The sequence below is a fragment of the Rattus norvegicus genome, chromosome 11 (genome assembly GCF_036323735.1).
Source record: "Rattus norvegicus strain BN/NHsdMcwi chromosome 11, GRCr8, whole genome shotgun sequence".
NCBI lineage: Eukaryota > Metazoa > Chordata > Mammalia > Rodentia > Muridae > Rattus > Rattus norvegicus.
In genome coordinates, this window is record NC_086029.1 from 40,147,710 (window position 1) to 40,173,370 (window position 25,661).

The 25,661-nt window shown below is 44.1% G+C and overlaps 2 protein-coding genes across 7 annotated transcripts in view; one reads left to right on the top strand and one right to left on the bottom strand.

Annotated features, from left to right (window-relative positions):
- Window positions 1-4,429: 4,429 nt before the first annotated feature.
- Rwdd2b (RWD domain containing 2B) lies at window positions 4,430-18,619 on the bottom strand. Of its 2 annotated transcripts, none has more exons than XM_039088441.2 (5): window positions 16,389-18,619; window positions 7,815-8,048; window positions 7,589-7,656; window positions 6,970-7,332; window positions 4,430-5,840 (listed from the first exon to the last, which is right to left on the bottom strand). In XM_039088441.2, the coding sequence occupies exons 2-5, from the start codon at window positions 8,019-8,021 to the stop codon at window positions 5,606-5,608; spliced, it is 873 nt and encodes a 290-aa protein (XP_038944369.1). In that variant the 5' UTR covers window positions 8,022-8,048; window positions 16,389-18,619; the 3' UTR covers window positions 4,430-5,605. The 2 variants fall into 2 exon arrangements, with proteins under 2 accessions (XP_038944369.1, NP_001094029.1); NM_001100559.1 differs by lacking the exon at window positions 16,389-18,619 and adding an exon at window positions 13,015-13,091 and having other exon boundaries at window positions 4,435-5,840.
- Window positions 18,620-18,941: 322 nt separating this feature from the next.
- The window catches only part of Usp16 (ubiquitin specific peptidase 16), a 30,142-nt gene continuing 23,422 nt past the window's right edge, over window positions 18,942-25,661 (top strand). For 2 of the 5 annotated variants that reach the window (XM_063270433.1, XM_063270434.1), the window contains exons 1-2: window positions 18,942-20,058; window positions 23,290-23,391. In XM_063270433.1, coding sequence (XP_063126503.1) covers window positions 23,331-23,391 — 61 coding nt within the window. In that variant the 5' untranslated portion in view covers window positions 18,942-20,058; window positions 23,290-23,330. The remainder of the gene's footprint in view (window positions 20,059-23,289; window positions 23,392-25,661) is intronic. The other 3 variants (XR_010055944.1, XM_006248015.4, NM_001100501.1) reach the window with 3 other exon arrangements.

Below are 25,661 nucleotides of genomic sequence, written 5' to 3' on the forward strand. Positions count from 1 at the left end.
TTTTACTCTATATTCTTTGTAGAGCTCTCCCTGTTTTCCATACCAAAGTGAGGCAACTGTTAGTTAGGTGGAAAATAACCCATAGTAAGTAGAACCAAGCAGACAATATCTGACAAACATTGATAGTATCAAACTTTGGGTGCAGCTCATCGGTAGAGTTCTTGCCTAACAGACACAAAGGTCTGGCTAAGTCCCTAGCAGCATACCCTCAAAATCCTCTAAATTTATGATAATCTTTCGATGTTTGATTATTACATGCCTTGATGTAAGACAATAGAAAGTATTCAAGACCTATTAAGTATTCTTGCAAAAAAAAATAACAATAAAATCAAAGCCAAGTCTAGCTGAGCTTCAAATCTAACAATTTGCAGAATACTGAGGACCATATAAAATGACACTGGCACGTCCAAAGAATTCAGACTGTGGGAAATTCTACCCCTCCCCAATGGTTTCATTAACAAATATATTGACAGGAGTTAGGGAAGAAAACATTTTAAAGGACCCAAGACAGATCTTGCAAATATAACGTGTGGCTTTTGTTTGGATCAAATTATATGGCACTAGAGGAATGTGAACTTAGATTGGGTTTTTTTTTTTTTATTTTAAAATTTTATTTTAGGGCTGGAGAGATGGCTCAGCAGTTAAGAGCACTAACTGCTCATCCAGAGGTGCTGAGTTCAAATCCCAGCAACCACATGGTGGCTCTCAACCATTTGTAATGAGATCTGCTGCCCTCTTCTGGTGTGTCTGAAGACAGCTATAGTGTACTTATATATAATAAATAAATCTTTAAAAAATGTATTTTAAATGTGTGTGTGTGTGTGCGCGCACACACACACACGCACGCACGCACGCACGCACGCGCGTGTGTGTGCTCATGCACCCATGGAAGCCAGAAGAGGATATTATATCTCCTGAAGCTGACATTTCAGGCCTTTGTGAGCTACTCAGTACAGGTGCTGAGAACCCAACTTGAGTCTTTTGCAGCAAGGGTTCATAAACCTTTAAGCTTCCTCATTGCATTCAAGTACTAACAAAGTAGCATCTCAAACATCTTTGGGAAAACTAGTTGCTGTTTAAGGAAATAACTAAATATCTATTGCATGCCTCACTCAAAAATGTTAAGCCATAAGGGACTGGAGATCAGTGGTTTGGGGATTCATAAAGGCTCAGTGGTTAAGACTGCTCTTCCAGGGGTTGGGGATTTAGCTCAGTGGTAGAGCACTTGCCTAGGAAGCACAAGGCCCCGGGTTCGGTCCCCAGCTCCAGAAAAAAAAAGAACCAAAAAAAAAAAAAAAAAAAAAAAAAAAAAGAGTGCTCTTCCAGAAACCCAAATGCAGCATCTAGCCCTGTAATCAGGCACCTCATAATTACCCTGTATAAATCCAGTTCTGAGGGATTCAACACACCCTCTTCTGACTTTCATAGGGACCCATGCACATAAATATAAAAACAAATATATTTTGAACGAAGCCATAAGATATTGCATAGGGATACACATGTATGCCAGGAAAGTACAAAGAAATAAGAGAGGGCTATGCACTTTCAGGAGAGGGCTCAAACCAGCAAAGACCAAGACTGATCAGCAACAGCAGTGGAGGCTCTAAAAAGTTTTATTTTTGAAACTGACAGTAACATTACGACTATTCATGGCAGTGGTGGGATACACCTTTCTTCCTAGCACTTCCGGGCAGTGGCAGATGGATCTCTAAATCCTGAGTTTGCTTTACAGAGCCAGTTCCTGGATGACCAGGGCTAAACAGTATTTCAAAACCAAAATTAATTAATTAAAAAAATCAAATGGATACAAACAGTAGGGTTACTAACTTGGTAGAGTGCTCGCCTGGCATTCCTGAAGCTTGAGTTTGACTCCCTACATTGAACACACCAGGTCTGCTGACTCACCCTCCAATACCAGCACCGAAGACAGAGGTAGAAGAGGAGAATCGAAAATTTAAGGTCAGCTTTGCATACTTGGTGAGTTCAAGGACAGCCTGGGACACATGGAAGTCTGTCTCAAAATGTAAAAAAAGAAACAGTGTCAGGTCACACATGCCCCCTGCCTCGATCTCCACCCATACTCCCACTCTTCCTGGGACCAGGGGACCAGGCTCTTCCAGATAGCATAACAAAGAACAGCAAGCAGGGACAGTGAAACATGCAGCGAGCTATGCTATCGAGGTTCATTGTTCTTATAGATGATTCTTATTCAGAAAGGTCCTTGGGACTTTCCAAACACCTGTCTCAGCCAGAAATAGAATGATACAAGAATACGTCGCATCTTTTAGTCTAGTTAGGTGACATGAGACAACCCTGAATCCATTTTTTCCTAATTCAACACTTGCCCTCTCCATACTCTCTTCAAATGGACCTTAAGAAGAAGGGATGGGATTCTGCTCTCCCTAAACAGGCCTGAAATTCTCTTTCAGACCCATCACACACACACACACACACACACACACACACACACACACACACACACACACACACACCTCTTCTGCCTTTCTGACATCCTAGAAGCCACTAAAGAATCCAGTGAGTGTGTCTGGGCCGGGAGGGCCATGAGGAGTGGTGGTGTTAATAGTATCTGAAAAGTGACCTGACCAGGCAGCTCTCTAGTAGCCCCATCTGTTGGGGTTTAAATGTCAGCCCGTATCCAGACAGAACACACACCAAACCAACATCTGCATGGAGAGGTTTAATGAGAGAAGAGTAGAAGTGGGGAGAAGTAAAAAAGGCCAGCCATGGGCACGTTGAAGGAAGACGAGGAAGGGATGGGGAGAGAAGGGACAAGGGGAAAGAGCAGGGAAGAGAGCAAGAGGAAGAATAAGAGTAAGAGAGAATGAGGAGTGGGCAAGCAGACAGAGAGAGAGAGAGAGAGAGAGAGAGAGAGAGAGAGAGAGAGAGAGAGAGTGTGTGTCAGGCACAGCTGGTTGATACCAGGTTGCTGTGGGGGTGTTTAGACAGAATACCAACATTCCCTGTTTCGGTTTAATTAAAAAAGAAAATTAGAGGCGATGGTGGAGCCGGAATAGGGTCATCATCGTGATCTCTACTTTCTGCTTGCTTTGGGATGACATGTTTCTAGGGAACCTAGAGAAGTGGGTATGGGATGTTTGTCCAGTCTTAGGGTTGGCTGTTTCCTTGTTGTCCAGGGACTGTGGAACCATCTGAGTATAGGTCAGAAGGAACAGGTATAATAGAAGCCTCTGTGTCTATGAGAAGAGATTGGAATATCTGGAGGTCGCTTCTCTGGAGCTGTCCTGGGTGTAGTAAGCAGCTGGACTCGACAAGATGCTAGAACATTTTGTGCTGTCAGAACAACAGCAAGCACTGGTGATGATATGGTCCAGACAAAAATTTTAAAGCATTTTGATGTTCCATTTCTTAGCGTTCTTATGATGGGCCAATGACAAGGGTACTGCATATGCTGTGCCATAAGAGGATGTTTGTCCTTCATTTGTTTGCGACAAGTTCTCACTCTGCAACCTAGGATGCCTTCAAATTTTCCGCTCCCTTGCCTCAACCTCCCAAGTACTGAAACTATAGGCTATCATGTTCATACTTTTTTCAAAGTTACTAATTCTCTCTCTTTTTTTTTTTAAGATTTATTTATTTTATATGTGTGAGTACACCGTAGCTGTCTTCAAACACATCAGAAGAGGGCATCAGATCCCATTACAGATGGTTGTGAGCCATCATGTGGTTGCTGGGAATTGAACTCAGGACCTCTGGAAGAGCAGCCAGTGCTCTTAACCACTGAGCCATCTCTCCAGCCCTCAAGTTTACTAATTTTCAAACGGAAAATTTTTTGAGGAACAGGGTCTCACCGTGCAGTCAGGACTAACCTAGAACCCACTATATAGGCCAGGATAGCTTCAAACTCAGATCCACCTGTCTCTGCTTCTGGAGTGCTGGAATTAAAGGAAATCACCCCCACGCCTGGATCAAAAAAGTCTTTTAATTAGGAGGTTAGAAAATCTGTTCTCTCGGGGCTGGGGATTTAGCTCAGCGGCAGAGCGCTTGCCTAACAAGCACAAGGCCCTGGGTTCGGTCCCCAGCTCCGGAAAAAAAAAAAGAAAGAAAATCTGTTCTCTTCTGTTACAGGATATCTGAACGTGTTTCTAGTTAGGGTGTGTCTTGACCCTTAGCACACACCTTTAATCTCTCTGGCTGGAATAAGACATGGCCTTAGTATTCACCTTTAATCTCAAACAATGAAGGTAAAGAGAACTCTCAAGGACTTTTGCAAACATTTGAGCTCAAACTGAATGCAGTCTCTCTCTCTCTCTCTCTCTCTCTCTCTCTCTCTCTCTCTCTCACACACACACACACACACACACACACACACATCTCTCTCTCTCTCTCTCTCTCACACACACACACACACACACACATTTCAAACTTCTGACTGTTGATAACAAGCACAGAGAATTTAAAATTTCACTTTATTTCAAAGGTCTGGAGATAGGCAAGGATTAACATTGGGTCCGCACATGACAAGGTATCTTGTACAGTGGCCTCTCTGAGATTGAGATATCTTGGTCCATCAGTCCTTTCTCCTGACATCACTTCAGTGTCCTTGGCAAAAAGAGAACCAAATTCATCCCCGGAAATCCTGCACTCCTGTGCCACAGCCAAATGTAGCTGCAACAGAGGCCAGGGGGATGAGCAGACAGTTTTTCCAGGTTCCTCAGTAAAGGCAGAAGAAGAGTGTTGGAAATGCATAGCAAGTTGAACCACCAAAATTACTGATACATACAATCTGTCTTCCAAAAGTTTCTGCATGAATAACTTTTGGGTTTTTTTGTTTTTGTTTTTTGGGACAGAGAATGATATAGCCCAGCTGGCCTTGAACTTCCAATCCTCCTGCCTCTACTTCCCAAATGCTGGGATTACAAGTATGTGACATCATATCCAGCTCACATTTCCACCAAATGGTACAGATGGCCCAGTGGTTAAAAGAGTGCATTGCTCTTGCAGAGGTTCCCAGCACGCACAATGGGCAACTCCTGTAAGTCCAGCTCCAGGGGACCTGATACCCCGAGTATATTTATGAGTATATTTACGAGTGTATGTTCAAGCACTCTGATGACAGAGTACATCCGACACACTGAATCCTCCCTCGCAGGAGGTTATGAGCTCCCTACCATGGGTGCTGAAAACTGAACTTAGGTCCTTGGTGATACAGTCTATGCTCTTAACCGCTGAGTTATTAAATTCTCCAGCCTTCTCTGGTCATTTAAAGTTTACAAGTTGAAACTCAGTTCTTTTCTCAGGCATGCCATGTTTTATGTTTGTTTGTTTTGTTTTCTTATGACTTATGCTGTTGCTGACACACCAGAAGAGGGCATTGGATCCCATTAACATGTGGTTGCTGAGAACCTAACTCATGACCTCTGGAAGAGCGGCCAAGGCTCTTAACCGCTGAGCCATCTCTCTACCCCCTAGGCATGGCTTGTCCTGACTGATACACTTCAGCTATATTTTCTTCTCATGATCTCAACCCTAGAACATTCTAGAACAGCACTGAAATTGAATTTCAGGGAAGAAATGGTCCACAGAGGAACAGAGAGCCAACAGATCTGACTTCCCCTCTGCTCAGTCACTGTCCTTCCACGCCAAAGAACATCTGAAACACATCCCCACACCCCCTGGCATTTAAGAACTGATACAGCTGACCAAAGTCCATGTGGTTCCCTCTGGCTCCATGGACATTGAAGGCCTTTTCTTCAAAAATGGAAAATTTCCTCTGTTCCTCCATTTTCTCGGTTGTACTGTCAAAAGGAATGTCTTCTCGATGGCGAATTAAAATCCTCTTCCAGTTTAGTTTTCTGAGTCTGAAACATAGTTTTTCAAAGTAGAAAATTTCAAAACGTACTTTCTACAGCACTGGGCTAGAATCTGTAAGACACACTCATCAGAATTGGGAGTCAGAATTCAGATCTCTGTGAATTAGAGACTAGCCTGGTCTACATAGAGTGTTCTACACCAGTCAAAGCTATATAGTGAGATCCTCTCTCAAAAACAAAACAACAGGGCTGGAGAGATGGCTCAGCGGTTAAGAGCACTGACTGCTCTCCCAGAGGTCCTGAGTTCAATTCCCAGCAACCACATGGTGGCTCACAACCATCTGTAATGGGATCTGATGCCCTCTTCTGGTGTGTCTGAAGACAGCTACAGTGTACTCATATATATACAATAAATAAATATATCTTTAAAAAAAAATAAAGAATGACCTGCCAGTGTGTTTTCCTGTAAGTAGAGAGGTAATCTCCCAGGGGCTTAATTTCCTCAAATGGTTCTCATTACATCTTAACACTCATTTATGGTCACCATTACTGTCTTTTATTATGATATCACTTTTGATTTTAGTAGTTAATCATTTATTTTGGGAGAATCTCAGGCTGGCCTCTGTCTTGATAAGTAGCCAAAGGCGGCACTGACCTCTGGATCCTGTCCTTTCTACCTTCAAAGGGCCAAGATTACAGATGTGCGCCTCCGTGCCTGGTATATGTGGTACTGAGACTAGAACCCAATGCCTTGTGCATGCCAAGCAAGCACTCTTCCAGTTGAGCTACAGACTCAGCGACTGCTGCAAATATTTTAGTGCTTAAGGAACCTCTCAGAAACCTAGTGGAGGAATAAGATTTCTATGCGAGTGCCCACAAACAATCCCCATTTCACAAGTTGAAAGTTGACCATATTCTTTAGATAAGGGAAGGGAAGAATCATGAAAACTGACAGGTCCTAGATCACTTGGGAGAGGGAGCTCAGTTTATTCCTCGAGTGTTTATAGATGCGCACCATGCTAGGGGAGGAGTAGGTAATGCCATCTATGCATGACTTCTGCCTTACCACCCACTTGAGACTACATCCTCGTAAAGACATCCATCCCCCTGCAACATCCTTATTTCTACATCTCTAGCATTATCTTTCCGCTTACAACTAATATAGGTGAACCCTCACCTTGACCAGAATTCTTCGCAAGCACTTTGTGGGCCTTCCACACAAACAACGCCAGGTTTCCCAGGCATGCTAAACCCGGACAGGGACAGTTCCCTGGCCCACTCTAGGATGTTTCGTCTTTTGCATTTGTTGTAGATGTGATGGCTGTAGATCCAGAGCCTCGTGAACGTGAGATCCACAGGCTGGACTGTGCTTTGCCTGGCCGGGGAGGGTGAGGCATCTCTGTTGACGTAGTCAGAGGCATGCTCTTTAACCCACTCTGTGGCATTCAGGATACAGACCTCTCCCAGACAGTGCTTCTGCAGGTATGCTGTCAGATCTGTGTTCAGCTGAGTCTGCTGGGATCTACTCAGCGATACTGATCTGACAGGAAACACAAGGGAAAATTTTCAATTTCCTTAGGCAAAAAAATAAATGCAAGAATTATTTTTATCTTCATGTTAATTTTGACTGGTACGGTGGACACGATTTCTTTTTTTTTTTTTTTTTAAGTTTTTTTTTTTTTTTTGGTTCTTTTTTTCGGAGCTGGGGACCGAACCCAGGGCCTTGCGCTTCCTAGGCAAGCGCTCTACCACTGAGCTAAATCCCCAACCCCGTGGACACGATTTCTATAACATACCTCACTGTAATTTCAGGCAGGACTGTAGGGTATTTAAAGGGAAGAATGCAAGACAAAGAAAACATCACCTGAGAAGAGGAGGAGGAAGAAAAATGCTATAAACATTGTTTTAAAACTCTCTCTCTCTCTCTCATGCACACACTCGCACACACACACACACACACACACACACACACACTATTCTTGACATGCTCCACTCTTTCCAGAACAGATAGAATTGAATTACCATTGCTGCCTCATTGAAATCCAGGCTCACATTAATCGTAAAGTATACTTTCGATGACCGCCCCTCCATTGTCCTCTTCTCAATACAATCTTTGAGCTCTGCTAAGGCCAGTTGGTCATTCACTATTAGCTCATTCTCACCAGGGAACATACTGGCCAGGAGGTCCAACTCGGAGAGCTGGGCCTCTGCCTGCTCCATCTCAACCATGCTGAGACATCTGAAGTTCCTAAGGAGCTGAGGATAAGAGAAAGAATCAAATAGAGTGACATAGATATTTCCTTCAAGAATACTTAATTCCTTCATGAAATGAAAAGAGTAGTCAGAGTCGTCACCCCGTTATTCTATTTTCATATATCATATGCTAAGGGTCAAAACAACTACAGTAGGCTACAGACAACTTCGTAGATATGAGTGCTGCCTGTTCTTCCAGAGGACCTGAGTTCAATTCGCAGTGCCCATGTTTCATGGCTCACAACGACTTGTAACTCCAGCCCTTGGGCATCCCATGCCCTCTATGGGTACCTGCAGATATATGTCACACAGTCAGTCTCTCTCTCTCTCTCTCTCTCTCTCTCTCTCTCTCTCTCTCTCTCACACACACACACACACACACACACACACACACACACACACACAATTTTTTAATTAAGAGACAATCCACTGAAATTCATAAGTCTATGCAGTATTCAACATCTAGACAGTAATTTATCTAGACAATTGATCTGGCATTTCTAGTTACAACAGTGGCCATTCTCCCTGAGAAATACGAACTATGTACTCAAAAAGCTATGCCAAGGGTATAGCCTGAGGTGCAGTTGTGATCAGTTACACAGGAACCCTGGAAGAACAGAGTAAGGGAGCAAGTAATGTGCTTTTCTTTTAAGTACATATTAATGTTTACTAGTCTTTTACAACGTTTATTTTATCTATTATGAGTGTTTTGTCTGCGTGTATGTCTGAGTACCGTGTGCATGCCTGGAGCCATACACAGGTGAGAAAAGGAAACTGAATCCCTTGGAGCTAGAGTTAGAGATGGTGGTAAGCCACCATGTAGGTGCTGGGAATTGAACCTGGGTCCTCTGGAAGAGTGACCAGTGTTCTTAACAGCTGAGCTACCTCTCTACCCCCCATTCAGTGGTCTTTAAATGGAAGACCCAGGTAGGTGTGTGAGATGACCCTACAGGTGGGGTGGTTACAGGATAGAACAAGGCCTGACATTGGACGAGAAGGAAAGATGGGCAGGAGAAAGTTTGAGGGAAGGGGAGGAGACTGGAACAGAAAGGACGAGAGAGGAGAAAGCAGAGAAGCCGCCACTGAGAGAGAACATGGAAGCTGATGTTAAGATTCCACTCTGTATTTACAGGTTGTTATGAATGTTCTTAAGGGATGGATGTGTACAGGGTTTTATATGTTGAGGTGGGCAATTATATCTTATCAATTGGATCAGAGGTTATTGGGCTGTGTGTTCTTTCTTGTAGCGATTTAAGTATAAGAGAGTGTGGGGAAGCTGGGACACTGAGCCGCCGCGGAATTAGGATGGATATTTCTGCCATGGTGGCAGCCTGCCTTGGGAATTGGAAGGGTAGAGAGATTGTTGCCAGGCTCAGAGAGAAGCCTTCGGCAGTGTGATATGGGATGGAGCAAAATGGGTGAGAGGCTTTGCTGACTGAGATTAAGATATCTATCAGATATCTTGGGGCACTGCGGTGACGGACCTAAAGCGGGTAAAAAGACTGTTTTAGTTTTTATATTTTTACATCAACATAGGTGTGTTGGCTCATGCCTGCAATCCCAACATTCAAAAAGCTAGAAAACAGCAGGTTCCCAGCCAGCCTGGGCTAGAGAGTGAGACAAAGCAAAACAATAAAAGGTAAATGATGTACAGTGGGGAAAGTTGACTCCTCCCATAGCTCAAGCAGCCCCTTTTCCTGTTTGAAAGGTGCAAACTTTAGAACATGGAAACAGCAGAAGAAAGTTAAACCATGACGATATCGTCCTCTGTCAATGGCTTCCTCCCTTGTCCACCTAAGTCCTGCATCCAAGGCAGTTCTGATGCTTCACACCAGAACACTAAAGCTGCTGGCCAGGCATGGTGGCACATGCCTTTAGTCCCAACTAAACTGAGGCATTGACTCAGGACATAAAGGCAGGAAGATCTCTGAGTTCAAGGCCAGTCTGGTCTACATAGTGTTACAGACCAGCTACAGTATATATGTAAACAAACAAGTATTATAAGGTCATTAAAATATACATTGTTACTAATGTTCATGAAACGGCTGCCTTGAAACAGCAAAGGGACAACAAAGAATTATTGGTATAATTATCAGTTGTTACTGTTTTACAGTTTTGGATCAAAGCCAGGGCCTGGTATATGATCACACATGCATGAAAAAGTCAGAAAAGAAAGGCACTGAACAGTTATTGGTCAACTCAACACAGTTGGGAGATGGCTTCTGTTTCCTAGTTTATACACCTTCAGACTCTACACAAAAGATGCCATTTCTAAAATGGGAACAATATGGCTGCTGTGAAAAGTTAGAATGTGTGGCCAATCAGGGAATGGTGGTACATGTCTTTTGTACCAGCACTCAGGATGCAGAGGATGCACACACACACACACACACACACACACACACACACACACACACACACACACGGGAGATTTAAGGAGCTAGACCAAACCATAAGTACCCCCAAGTGTTAACCTAGTTGTCACACACGCAGGTGCAGTGACAACGGACTGGGCAGCTGCAGAACGTGTGGATCTCTGAGTTCAAGGGCAGCCTGGTCTACAGAGTGAGTTCCAGGACAGCCAGGGATACACAGAGAAATTCTGTCTAGGAAATAAAAAACAAACAAACAAACAAACAAACAAAAAAAAACCCATGTGACCAATGCTGAAAAGAATGGGTGGATGGCCAGGCGTAGTGGCACAAGCCTTTAACTCCAGTACTTGGGAGACAGGCAGGGATTATCTCAGTTGAGTCTGAGGCCAGCCTGGTCTGCATACTGAGATTTTATGTAAGAAACAAACAAATAAACAAACACCAACCAAAATGATTCCCACCAGTGAAGTGTCATTTGAGTACCTGCTAGGATTTATCAATTCGACAAATGTTTCCCAAACAGTTGTGTGCCAGGCACAGTGCATGACAGTACGAAGAAAAGTAACAACGGCAGCAGACTGTCTCTGCTGTCACACAGGGTTAATCTAGGGACAGGAGTCTTTTGACATCAAAAACAGGTTTTGCTGTGTTCAGTAACTAACTGAGACACGCAGGCATAACAAGCCCCTGTGGGTCAGGGATGAGACTATGTAAGGTTACGGGGAAAGCCCAGCTCTAGCTTGCCTGGTTGTCAGCTTGACTATATTTGGCTGGACTCAGCTAGTACTCAGGCTGCTGAGCGGGTCCATGAAGGATGGTCGTGATCAGATCATTTCTAAGTGGTAAAACTCACTCTAAATGTGCAAGGCGCTTCTTGGCGGCAGGCAGCCCAGATAAACAGATGGGAGAAGAGGAAACTGTTCTTGGTTGATTTCCCTCACTGGAAACCCATCTATCCTGGGTCTGCTGCCTTCCTTTGCTGGTATTAGAACCATCTTTGGGCTTAGAGACTTCTCCAGCACCAGACTGGCACTGCGAAACAGAAAGACTTGTAGACTGAGCGACTACTGGATTTTCATGTTCTCTCCAGCGTGAGATGGGCATGCTGGACTACCTGGACCATATCTTGTAAGCCAATCTAACAAGTCCCTCCACCCCTCTTCTAGGCAAGGAGTGTAACAGCATGTTCAGAAAACAGCAGTCAAAGGTGTGTTAGACCAGCTGGCTAAATAGGAAGTGAGCTGGAAGTGGCGTCAAAGAAGACAGAACCTTGGATTTCACCTTCACTGGCACAGAAGGCCATTGCAGGAATTTAACTCACGAAGGGGCTCCTATCCACTACTATGAAGAAGAAAGCAGGGAGACCCGGGAGAGATGAAGGGGGCTTGGGTTAGGGTAGTTGCGGTGGTTCTGGATATAGGGGAGTAGAATCAAGAGCCTTTGCTGTTGAATTATATAGCTATGTAAGGATGACCCCAAAGTTTAAGCTCCTGGAAAAATGGATCTGTGATTTATTTAGATAGATATAATTGTGGAAATGTGGCCAGCCAGGTAGTGGTAGTACATGACTTTAGTTCCAGCACTCAGGAAGCAGAGGCAGGTGGATCTCTGAGTTCAAGGGCAGCAAGGTCTACAGAATGAGTTCCAGGACAGCCAAGGCTACATAAAGAAACCCTGTCTAAAGAAAACAAAAACAAAAACAAACAAACCAAAAGAATGTGTGGCCAGGGGGTTGGGGATTTAGCTCAGTGGTAGAGTGCTTGCCTAGCAAAGCGCAAGGCCCTGGGTTCGGTCCCCAGCTCCGGGAAAAAAAAACAAAAAAAAGAATGTGTGGCCAATGCTTAAATGAATGGGTGGATGGCCACGTGTAGTAGCACAAGCCTTTAACTCCAGTACTTAGGAGGCTGAGGTAGGGATTATCTCAGTGAGTTTGAGGCCAGCCTGGTGTACACAGTACACAGAAAGTTCTTTGCTAAAGTTTCATGGCTTCAGTAAAATTTGCTTAGCTTCAGAGAAAATCTCAGAGAAAATTTCACTGGGGTAGGGACGGGTCGTTCACACAGACAGACAGACAGACAGACAGACAGACGGACACGCGCGCGCGCACACACAGACACACACACAGACACACACAGACACACAGACACACACACAGACACACAGAGACACAGACACACACACAGACACACACACAGACACACACACAGACACACAGACACAGACACAGACACAGACACAGACACAGACACACACACACACACACACACACACACACACACACACACACACACACACACACACACACACACACACACACGGCTTTGTCTCCAGAGCGCTGAGAGGAGCCACTGCTGCCCCGGGAGATTTAAGGAGCTAGACCAAACCTTAAGTACCCCGAAGTGTTAACCCATTTGTCGCACACGCAGGCGCAGTGACAACGGACTGGGCAGCCGCAGAATGTGGGCGGGGTCAGGAAACACCAAAGCCGGTTCTGACCAATGGAGGGAAGTCCTGCTTCGGCTCCCGCCCATTCGAGCCCCGGCGGAGAGATGTTCTTAGTTCCGCTTAGCTAAAGCATCCGGGGCCGTACTCACCGAGAGCTGGGGCTCCCACACTGCCGATACCCCGAGTCTGGATGCGCTCGCAGCTCAGGTCTCACCCCCAGAGAGACGACAGGGAACGGCGCGACCTTTGAACCCTTCCTGCGGGAAGCCAACTATCTGCTTTGCCGGCCGGCGCCTGCGCGTGAGGACTCAAGCCCCGGAAGCAGGAAGCTCCTCACTTCTTGCCTAGGATCCAGGACTGGGACAGCAAAGGAATACTTTGCTCCCTACTAGGTGCTTTCTTGTCCTGGTTTGATTGTCTTCCTTGGTATTGGGGCTGTGGCAGTGTTACAGGACCGGCGAGGAATGTCAGTCAGCAGACAGATAAGGAACAAATCTTTTTCAGTGGGAGGCAGGACTTTAATGCTTAAGAGCCTAGTACAGAAATATTAAATAGCTTACAGTCTTGTCATTCTTTTTTCTATGCGTGACCCGTCCCTACCCCAACTAGAAGCCTACCCTTCCTTCTCATCCAGTGATAGGCTTCACCTTATCCTGGACCTGCCTTGCTGCATAATGGCATCGTCCTACAGTTATGATCAAATGGTTAAGTTTATGTTCTGCTTCTATAGCCCAGCCTATTTGCCTGCAAATCTCCCATTTGGAAACTCTCTAGCCCCGAGCTATCAAAACCTTGTCTTCCTCAGTCTAATGCTGACCTCTCTAACCCTGCTTTAGGGGGAAGCAGCTGTGTACACGATTAAAAAAGCTTGGTGTAATTAGTCACTTGCTGTAATTAATTTGTCCATGATAATTTGGGTCAGTGGTGACCAAGCCAGCTCAGACAGTCAATGGGGTGTCAAGGGTTGAATTAAAGATTGAAAAGAAAAAGACAGTTAGACAACATTATAACATGACTCCAGCCAGTGCTGAGGCTGAAGCATCTTTATTTCTTCCCAGTCAGCTTTTACACCATTCTAGATACTTGCAGGGAATGAGGTCAGTTCTTAGATCAAAGACAAATCAAACAAGGCGGGCTGGAGAGATGGCTCAGTGGTTAAGAGCATTGACTGCTCTTCCAGAGGTCCTGAGTTCAAATCCCAGCAACCACATGGTGGCTCATAACCATCTGTAATGAGATCTGATGCCCTCTTCTGGTGTGTCTGAAGACAGCTACAGTGTACTTCTATATAATAAATATAATAAATAAATCTTTAAAAAAATCAAACAAGGCAATAAACAAAAAAAAAATCAAACAAGGTAGTAATCAAAGGAGGCAATAAACAAAGTCCCTTAGTCACTGAGTCTAGGGGTTATCAGGATGACCGAGATAAAAGGAAAGCCACATATTCCTCAGCTGTGTTTACCTTGAGCTTTGTATTAGCACAAATGTAAATTCTCTTATCTGAGTCAACTTTCTTGTTCCAGCCCAGTGATAAATGCTTGTCAAATTTCTAGAAGTGACCCCAAAAGCTCTCCACACAGTGGTCTTCTTCCTATCTTTAAGATTAAGGAATAGTGTTAAAAGACTGGTCTTAAAAAAAATATAGAATCTTTCCAATTCCCCAAACTTCAAAAGGCAGAAATGAGATCAATTTGAGTTATTTCTTGTGGTTAAATAAAAGCCAGCATTCCTGGGAACTTGTTAAGCCAGTGTCTTAGGGTTTTATTGCTGTGAAGGGACAGCATGATCAAGGTAATTTCTAATAATGGAAAACATTTAATTGGGGCTGGCTTACAGTTTTAGAGGTATGGTCTATTATCACGGTGGGAAGCATGGCAACATGCAGGCAGACATAGTTAGTGCTGGAGAAGCTAAGACTTCTACATCTTGATCCTAAGGCAGCCAGGAAAAGGCTCTCTGCCACACTGGGTGGAGCCTGAGCACAGAAGGCCTCAAAGCCCACCTACACAGTGACCCAGTTCAACAATGAGGCCACACTTCTTAATAGTACCACTTCCTATGGCCAAGAATTTAAACACACGAATCTATCGTGGCCAAACCTGAGACCTCAAAGTCCACATCCACAGTGACACAATTCCTCCAACAAGGCCACACATCCTAATAGTACCAGTCCTGATGGCCAAGCATTCAAACACAACAATCTATGGTGGCCAAACCTACTCAAACCACCACAGTTGATTTCCTTCTACCAAAAGGTAGATGGACTCTGTCTGTGGTGTCTATTAGCACATCAAAGCTCATGCTGGCCTCCAGCCTCCCTCAGTATCCCAAGTGCCCACTAGACATTTCAAAGTCCTCCCAGCAGCCTTGCTCTTCTCACCCACCCTTCCATAGCCTCCCTCCAGCTCATGGCTTCTCTACCCTCAGCTTCTCCTTCTCCTTCTAACCTGCTCCTCCCACTGTGTTCCTGCTCCACTCTGCTTCTCTCACTGTCTTCTCTGTTCTATGTCCCTCCTTATTGCCCCACTCTCAAAGACTGCCCGCCATGTCCCTGTCTGCCCACCATATCCTGTCTGCTGGCAATGGTCAGCATAGTTTCCAATCTGGACTCTTCCTGATGCCTCTGGCTGTTCTCTCTCATCTACAGTTAGACATTGTCTCTTTAGCCGTACTGTGGAGCAGTTGTGTCATCAGTTTATACGCTGGGAACCATCATGAGTGTTTTGCCACAGCTTATGAAAAGTACATTGCAAAATGAGAATAGTATTCTCAAAACACAGGCGCACGCTTAGCATCAGAGTTTAATTTTAATCTCTTCTGAGCTAAAAATGAAATGTCTATCTTAAATGGATATTCGCTTTGTTTTGACAAGTGCAAAAATCTATGTTACTCATATTCTATTATCGTCACTTCAAAAAGTTCCCACACTTTCCTTCTTAGCTCCTACGCTTCTCTAGGAGGCACTACTGCCCCACATACACATTTGTGTGTTCTAGGACTTAATATGGTGCAAACCAAACAGGAAGGGCCTTTGTTTCCTTTCAGTATCTGTTACTCGTTTGTATTTCTGTTTACATTTGTATTTCCTTCATTATATTTTACATTCTCTTATTTCTTGAGTGTATGTGTGTGTGTGTGTGTGTGTGTGTGTGTGTGTGTTTATGCATGTGCGCACATGCGCGGCATATATGTGTTTCAGGGTCTGAGTGTGGAAGTCAGAAACACAGAACTTGGTGTTGGCATCTCTAGGCTCTGCCAGGTGACCCTGACTCACTAAGGGGCTGCTCGCCCCCTCCTCGCTTTTCTTGCTCTTGTTCCCTCACCGTCTTCCCCCTCTCTTTTCATTTCCCTCCCCCACCTCCCTGTGTTCATGGCCAGCCTCTACTCCTCTATACTCTCTGTCCCCCTCTCTCTGTGTCCCTCTCACTGTCTGTCTGTCTGCCTGCCTTCCTTTCTCTGTCTCTACTACCCCCTCAACTCCCTTCCCCATACCCTAAATGAACGCTATTGTAAACTGTACCTGTTGTGTGACTGCTACTTCAGGGGAAAGGACTGCCTCAGCATGGGTCTTCAGAGACACCTCCTCTTCTCACACCGTACCGGGCCCCCACCACATCACAACACTTGGTTCTCTCCTTGTCTTTCTTTTTTTTTTTTTTTTTTTTTTTTGGAGCTGGGGACCGAACCCAGGGCCTTGTGCTTGCTAGGCAAGAGCTCTACCACTGAGCTAAATCCCCAACCCCTCTTTTTCTTTTTATAAAACACAACACTTGGTTCTCGCCTTGTCTTTCCTTTTTTTTTTTTTTTTTTTTTTTACCCTGTTTTGGTTTTGGTTTTGTTTTAGAGCAGGGTTTCTCTTTGTAACAGCCCTGCAGCCCTGGCTCTCCTGGACCATGCTGCCCTTGAACTCACAGAGATCCACCTACCTCTGCCTCCTGAGTGCTGGGGTCAAAGGTATGCACCACCACGGCCTGCTCTTGCTCCTTAGTTTCAAACTCAAGTCAGGGGCTGAGCAGCAAGCTCTGTAGCCTTCTGAAGCATAATAGGGGCCCCTAGTGTAATACTGTAAAGATTTATCACTGTTGGTGTTTTGCATAGTGGTGTTCCAGTGATATGACTTTTTTTTCTTCTATTTTTGTTTTTTTGTTTTTTTTTTTAAAGATTTATTTATTTATTATATATAAGTACACTGTAGCTGTCTTCAGATACACCAGAAGAGGGCATCGGATCTCTTTACAGATGGTTGTGAGCCACCATGTGGTTGCTGGGAATTGAACTCATGACCTCTGGAAGAGCAGTCGGGTGCTCTTAACCGCTGAGCCATCTCTCCAGCCCTTCTATTTTTGTTTTTAAGATGTGCTGTAGATCCAATCCCAGACAATGTGCATGCTGACCAGGTGCTCTCCCATCCAGCTACAACTCCATTTATTTTCTATTTTTTTTAATAATTTATTTATTTTTATGTTATATGCATTAATGTTTTCCCTGCATGCATATCTGTGTGAGTGAGCTGCCATGTGAGTCCTGGGAATTGAACTTGGGTCTTCTTGAAGAGCAGCCAATGCTCCTAACCACTGGCCCCTCGTTTTCTATTCTGTTTCAAGGGAAACCGGTTGGTTCTCAGTATTTTAGCTATATGAACATTCTTTTTGTTTTTAATTTTTTTAAAAAAGATTTATTTATTATATATAAGTACACTGTAGTTGTTTGTCTTCAGACACACCAGAAGAGGGCATCAGATATCATTACAGATGGTTGTGAGCCACCATGTGGTTCCTGGGATTTAAACTCAGGACCTCTGGAAGAGCAGTCAGTGCTCTTAACCACTGAGCCATCTCTCCAGCCGCCTATATGAACATTCTTCTACAGCACTTTGTTCTTTTTTTTTTTTTTTTTTTTTTTTTTTGGTTCTTTTTTTCGGAGCTGGGGACCGAACCCAGGGCCTTGTGCTTCCTAGGTAAGCGCTCTACCACTGAGCTAAATCCCCAGCCAGCACTTTGTTCTAATGAATAAACTTTCTTAATACTTTAAGCACTTAGTATGTTGCAGGCACTTCTAGTTACTAGAATTATAGAAAAATATGTATACTCTTCCCTATACATATGCGTATATACACAAATACTTACATCTCTATCTATATTCTCCATTCATACATGGAAACATGAAAATCATGTGTCAAGATGAAGGTTAATTGGCAGAGATTTAAAATCAGATGAGAGTGACCTGGTGACGGAGTTAGATAAGCTGCTTAGCTTTTATCATGATTTTTAGGGAGTGGTCTAAGGCACCAGCCACAGAAAAGTAAGAGATAGAAAAGGTCAAAGAAAGCTGGCAATACAGCCATGGGGAACCAGGGAGGAAAACCTTGTCGCTGGGCTTTAAAAGCATTGAGCTTTGAATTGTCATCCCCAGCCAGGATGTGGTGCACGCCTTTAATCCTAGCTGTCAGGAGCAGGAGGCTGGCTGTGCCTTGCCAGTTCAAACCAGTCTGTTTTACATACTGAGTTCAAAGTCAGCCGTGTTACACAGTGAGCTCCCATCTCAAAGTAAGTAAATAAGATTAGACCCCACACATTTTATCACCAGTAAAGAGCAAGAATGTTAGTTTTCCCCAAACTGTAAGTAAAAATTACACTGGCCAACTCGCCTACTTACTATGCTACTATCGTAATAAAGTTTTATCTGACAACTAGTAAGTTTCCTTTATAATCCTTTAGGTCTTAAGAAGTCCATGTATCCTGAAATGAGCTCTAGCTGGACCGTGGAAGGATTTTTGGGGTTAGATAATAGCCAACATTCCTCAGAAACTTGAGGTTTCTTTCTTCCCCCAAAAGGACTCATGTCCCTTGCCTCTGGCAGAAGGGACATTTGATTCTTCATTGATATACACCCGTGGTTGTCTATCAAAATCCAGAACTAGTCTCCAGGCTCCCTCAGTCCCCATTCACAAGTATCGGTTACACATCTCAACATCTTCACACTAGCCTTCAGGATCTTCTCTCATCAGTTTCCTGATTCCTGCTCTTTTTGTACCTCCTGTCCCTGCCTATTCTGGCCTTTTTTATTTATTTATTTATTTTTTATTTTTTTTTTTAATTTCTTTTTTTCGGAGCTGGGGACCGAACCCAGGGCCTTTCGCTTCCTAGGCGAGCGCTCTACCACTGAGCCAAATCCCCACCCCCCCCCCTTTTTTTTTAAATCATGCTATATCTACTATTCTTTCCCACTCTCTTGCTTCCCTAACCCTTGCCTTTCTCTCTCTCTAGACTCTTCCAGGTGCCTTTGAATAGTTTCTCTCTTATTCACAATAAAAGCCTTCCCCCTAACTGAACGGCAGTTTCAAGTGGTTTTTCTTTCTTTCTTTTTCTTTGTTTCTTTCTTTTAGAGATTTAATTTATTGTGTCTAAGTACACTGTAGCTGTCTTCAGACACAGCAGAAGCGGGCGTCAGATTCCATTAACGACGGTTGTGAGCCACCATGTGGTTGCTGAGATTTGAATTAAAAACCTCTGGAAGAGCAGTCTGTGCTCTTAACCGCTGAGCCATCTCTCCAGCCCAAGTCGTTCCTTTATGGCATCCACTCGCATACACAATCAACTGTTCTTTTACTGTGTTGCTTAGTTCTTGCCTAATTTGCTACTGTGGTCCGCTTAATTCGCCGTACAAGAGACTTGTCACAAAGTGTGTAGTTGCCGTTTTTCATCAACGAACTGTAAATATTCAGGAGTTTACACTGTAACATTTCCCTTGAATTCCTGTCAGTTTTGGCAAGGTCAGCAAGGTGAAGACTGGGGTTGGAGGAAGGAACACTCACTTTTATAAGCGATTGGGACAGGATTAGGGAAAATGAGAGACGCTTATAAGTTGCTTTCTTGGCCATCCTGCAGAAATAACGTGTTTAAGAGAGGTAACCATGCAGGATTTTCGAAGCCATAGACCAGCTTCTGTTATCCACCCTCTAGGAAGATTTAAATAACTCCACAGTTGACACTGGAGCCGGGATCCCAGCGGTCAGCGAACTACCCACAGGAGGCCGAGCCATTTCCCACAATGCCGAGTTCCGGAAGTTGCCTCTCCTGGAGGGTGACTGGTTCCACCGCGTCGCTCTCTATTCGTCACCTGGAGGAAGCGGAGCTGGCGGCCGGCTCCGGGCCCGTCGCGGGAGGCAGTTATGGGCGCCGTCTCACCGGGTGAGTACCGGTCGCGTCCCTCGCCCTCCCTCCCTGCCTGTCGCGCCTCGGTCTCATCTGCTGCGAGTGCTGTTGGCTCCCGGGGCGGCCGGTGACATGGGGTGCCGGTGGCCCGGGCCTGTGTACCCCAGCCTGCCCCGTGGGCGCCGAGCAGTTGGTGGGGTCCGCGGGCGCCGGGAAGACGGCTAAGTGGTTGGCGGACGAGCTCCGGAGAGCGCCCGGAGACACTGTGTGCTTTGTAAGCGCGGCTGGTGCTGTCACCTATGGGTGACAGCCTACGTCCAAACTCGAAAGCCACGTTGTCGAGAGACCTGCTGACAGGGTTTTTCCCCCCTTACGGATTCGTGTTGGCGTTGCGTAGGCAGAGGAAGACTGGGAGGGAAGAAAAGGAGAGCAGTTGGCTTAATTGGAGGCTGACAACTGGAGTTTTGGGTTCAGTGAAGGGAGCCGCGAGCGGGTAATTGGACTAAGGTGACAATTCTTATCTGAAAGCCCACCTGAACTGTGCCTGACAGTATTAATGTTTTATAGCACCCTTTCCCACGACTCATCAGTGACCTTCACAGCTGTCAGAGTTTTACTGTAGCTCCTTCAATAGCAGCGACGGACTCCTCAGGCCAACTGGTTGCCCTAATTAAAATTTGTCTTTCATGTGTTCCTCTGCTGTCTCAAGGGAAACTGCAGTCCTTAAACCAGATTTTCTAGCTCTGTCTTCACAACTGCAGGCTTATGATTTAATTGATGTCTGCGCTTTCTCTCTCTCTCTCCCTCTCTCTCTCTCTCTCTCTCTCTCTCTCTCTCTCTCTCTCTCTCTCTCTCTCTCTCTCTCTCTCTCCTCACTCCAGCTGGCCTGAAACTTTGTAACTTCCTACTTTTGCCATTATCCCACAGTGCTGGGATTAAAGGTGTGTGCTGTTAAGGGAGGAAGTTTTTCTTGAGGACCTATGTACTCACAGTATGCTATAAGCAACATAAAAATTCGGCCCAGAACCAGTTCTTTCTTCTGAAGCTTCAGATTACAGAGAGAGAAGAAATTAGCATGCTCAGATTATAGATCTGAAAAGCAGTTTACTGTGACTGTGATAGAGGATAGAGAAACAGGTAAAGGCTAGTTCATACCTTTTTTCTGTCTCTCTCTCTTTCTCTCTCTCTCTCTCTGTGTGTGTGTGTGTGTGTGTGTGTGTGTGTGTGTGTGTGTGTTTCCCTTGTTCTTCGAGACAAGGTGTCAGTGTAACTTTGGCTGTCCTGGAACTCCCTCCATACACCAGACTGCCCTGGAACTTGGCTTATGAAGGTTTTCTTAAAGCTTCATTGAAACCTGGTGGTGGTGTCAGCACACACCTTTAACCTAGCACTGTGGGAGGCAGAGGTGGTTGGATCTCTTGAGTGTGAGTGATTTTGTTTCTAAATTTCTTTCTTTTTTTTTTTTTTTTTAGTGAGTATCGTCATTTAAAAGACTATCGTGAAGATCAGACATGATGGTTTTGGAAAGGCACTGTCTCATTAGTTGCTTTTATTGAGGAATTATGGGAGTCCGGTTGAAAGGGACAAGTTCCAGAGTATAAACTTAGATGTTCTGGCTATTTAATGGCTTCTTTAGAGTGACGTAATACAAGTGGCATTATTTGAAGATGTGCACTAATGTGGTACAGTTTAGAGGTACAGCTTGGAGGCAAGGAGTTGGGCCTTTTTTTCCCTGAAAGAGTACTGTAGTATTTTATATAGCTTACATACTTTGTGCTCTTTGTTTATTGCAAGGTCTCATATATCCCAGGTTGACCTCAGCTCAGCGATGACTATGACCTTGAACCTTCTGAGTGTAGGGCTGTGTGCACCACTGCGCTTAGCTCGTGTGTGCTCTGAGGATTGAGCCAGGGCTTTGTGCATGGTCAGCACGCACTCTACATGTTGAGCTACATCTTTAGCACTCATCAGGTTTTTTTTGTTTTTTTTGTTTTGTTTTTTACAACATTTTAGATGATCCTTGGTAAAGGAAGGGTTTCTGGCTTAGTACAGTAGTTCCCTAGCATTTTGTCCAGCATACACAAGGCCCAGATTTAGTATCTGGCACTGAAGAGGACAAAGAGCTGAATGAAAATTTTCTCTTTAAAAGAATTACTTCAGGCTGGAGAGATAGCTCAGTGGTTAAGAGCACTGACTGCTCTTCCAGAGGTCCTGAGTTCAATTCCCAGCAACCACATGGTGGCTCACAACCATCCGTAATGGGATCTGATGCCCTCTTCTGGTGTGTGTCAGAAGACAGCTACAGTGTACTCATATATAGTAAATAAATAAATCTTAAAAAAGAAAAAAAGAATTACTTCACTTGGCTCCTGTTTTTTATGTGGCCATCCTTAATAACACCATCCCGTCAGGAGCTAAAGAAATACTTGCAAGACTATGCCAGAATGTTAATGAAAATTAAGATTAAAATTAACTTGAAGTAGGACTGGGTGTATTTAATGGTAGAGCACCTGTAAAAAGTAGAATTAAGTGACCTATTTCCTCCAGATACTATTTCCCATTTGCACAAACTTTTAATAAACATCTCAAGTTAAAGTAACTTTCTATGGCAGTTACCAAGTTTTTAGCCTAAAGTCACTTTGAAGCACGTCAAGTACAGATTCTCAAAGTTAATGTTTAAAGATAGGCTTGTAATTCCTTAGAATTCTCTTGATATTTTCAAATTTTAGCCATAGGCTACCAAATGGGAGTTTGTTGGTGACATAAATCGGCAGTCAATTCTTAGTTCATATCTGAAGGCAGGTTTGTAAAGAGAATTGTGTACTTTTGTTTGTCTTTTTAAGTTTTCATGCAATCTTTTAAACTTTGCTAGCTGATTGTAGAATGCTATTTATGTGGTGAAGAGTTGAATACCTGTTTGCGTTAGCACTGAAGCATTTCGAGATAGAGATAAGAAGACTGAGAGCCTTCACTTTCATTTGTAGAAAACATCTTTGTCACTTCCTGATGCTCCGAAAACAGGATGGTCCTGTCTATTCTGTGTACTTAGGGGGCTCTTATTAAAAGTGTCATGGTGTGTCCCAGTGGTGTTAAAAGTATGATGGCTGGTGTGTCCCGGTGGTGTTTTTGAGTTGTGAGTGTGATAGACATACAAAGCATTGCCTGTAGCTTACTTGAATCTTTATCTGATAAACTGTAGAAATCATTTTGTTCTTTCATATTTTGTCTTTTTGGTTTTTGTCAAGTTGAATTTATCTTGTTTTCTAGATTGTAATTTTGTGTCAGTGAGCATTCCATAAAGTGCCAACATGGGAAAGAAACGAACAAAGGGGAAAAGTGTTCCAGAAAAGGCTTCTTCTGAATCTACAGGTATGTTTTGTCGATTGTTGTTAAAGCCTGTTACTATAACTAAATGTTAAGTTTATTTTTATGGGTACTGGTGCTTTTTCTTGTGTGTATTTAATGGTAAGACACGGTGTGTGTATGCAGTGCTCACACAGACCAGAAGAGGGCATTACATCTCCTGTAACTGGAGTTGCAGATGGCTGTGAGACACCACATAGACTTTGGGACTCAAACCCCAGACCTCTGGAAGAGCAGTCAGTGCTCTTAACTGCTGAGCCATCTCTCCAGCCCCCATGAGTGATGTGTAAGCAATGTCTGTACTGTTGTGTAATCAGGGTTCTACTATTGTTAAGTTTTTATTTAAAGCCATTTTCCCTGCATGTATGCCACTGAAGCATTTGTGGGCAGTGCTTGTGGAGGCCAGAGAGGGTGTCAGAACCTCTGGAGTTGTACATCGTGCTGGTTGTTGTCTGCCATGTGGGTGCTAGAATTGGAACCACAGGTCCTTTGGAAGAGCACAGGAACCACTGAGCTCTCATCCCAACCATATTTATTCATCTATTTTTAGTTTTACATTTTATGTATATGAGTCTTGTGACTGTATGCATATCTTTTGTATACCATGTCTGGGCAGTGCCTGTGGAGGCCAAAAGAGAACCTGAATCCTCTGGAACGAGTTTATAAACCTGGTTGTGAAGCATCACATGGGTGCTGGGATTGGAACCACTGGTCCTCTGGAAAGAGCAGCCCATGCTCTTAAACACTGAGCCATCTCTCCAGCACCTCCAGCCCTTTTCTTTTTAAGATAGGGTTTCACTGTCCCTGACTGGTGATGAACTCAGAGGTCTGCCTGCTTTTGCCCCTTAGTGCTAAGATTAAGACATACACAACCACACCCAGCTTAGATTTTATTACTGTATGTGTGTGGTATGTGTTTGTATTGAGGGGGAGTAGCATCTGTGTGCCATAGTGTAAATGTGTGGATAGCTTTCAGGAGTAGCTTTTCTCCAGCCCCTATGGGTTTGGGATTTTAATTTGGGTCCTCAGTCCCGCACACCAGGCTGGCCCTTGTTGTAGTCTTTGCTGTATGTGTCATTTGCCTTCTACATTCATCTTTTTAAAAACTACTTTATGTGTAATGGGTGCTTTGCTGGAAGGTGTGGTAATTCCACCATGTGTCTGTCTGTCTGCTGCCTAGTGGGGCTAGAACAGAGCATTGGATTTCCTGAAACTGGATCTATACACAGTTATGAACTGCTGTGTGGGTGCTGGGACTTGACCCTGCAAGAGTAGCTAGTAGCCTCTACGACTACTACTGTTGATGAGCCATCTCTCCAGCCTTATATCACTTTTGATATAAAGGACCATGGCTGTATATGCTATCATTTATTTAGCTAGTCCGCTACTGTTAAGTTTTATTGTTCTCAGAGGAACAATAATAGTCCTTAATTGTACAATAAAATGCTTATTTTCCTGAACCTTTACTAATACTTGACAGTATCAATTGTAAAATTTATTGTTCATTTAATGTTTTAGAAGATATTTCTTGGGGCTGGGGATTTAGCTCAGTAGTAGAGCGCTTACCTAGGAAGCGCAAGGCCCTGGGTTCGGTCCCCAGCTCCGAAAAAAAGAACCAAAAAAAAAAAAAAAAAAAAAGAAGATATTTCTTCTCCCTTCTCCAATCTCTGTTTCTTTACTAGGATTCAGTGGTTTTTCCACACAAATACTTTATTTGTATTAACTTGATCTGTGTTTATTGGACAGGAAGCCAATTGTGCTACTTGATTGATTTCTTTGACTAGTTTCCATCAAACTGCTCAAATTGTTCAGAATGGCTCCGATACCCTTTTTTTTTCTTTTTCTTTTTCTTTTCTTCGGAGCTGGGGACCGAACCCAGGGCCTTGTGCTTGCTAGGCAAGCGCTCTACCACTGTGCTAAATCCCCAACCCCGCTCCGATACCCTTTAATCACTTGTCCTGAACTTGATTTCCAGTCTCAAGTATGGCTGTCTTTTGAGTACATTGTATGGCTCCACCATTTACAGAGATAGCACACATTTTTACACACTTTTATATGGGAATTGGTCTTTTTGGTTTGTGATATGTATCTGTTTGTCCGTCTGTCTGTCCATCCATCCACCCATCCACCCATCCATCCATCCACCCATCATCTATCTCTCTTAGAACAGGGCCTTCTTATGTGATTTTTGCTGGATTATAACTCCATGTGTAGACTAGGGTGGCCTGAACTGACCAGGAATCCAGTTGCTTCTGCCTCCTCAATGCGGGGATTTA

Excerpts from the sequence above, each read along its gene's own strand:
- Rwdd2b (XM_039088441.2), bottom strand. The coding sequence starts at position 8,021 with ATGGTTGAGATGGAGCAGGCAGAGGCCCAGCTCTCCGAGTTGGACCTC. Across the intron at positions 7,333-7,588 it reads CTGCCTGAAATTACAGTGAG|ATCAGTATCGCTGAGTAGAT; the intron begins GTATGTTATAGA and ends GTTTCCTGTCAG. Across the intron at positions 5,841-6,969 it reads TGCGAAGAATTCTGGTCAAG|ACTCAGAAAACTAAACTGGA; the intron begins GTGAGGGTTCAC and ends ACTATGTTTCAG.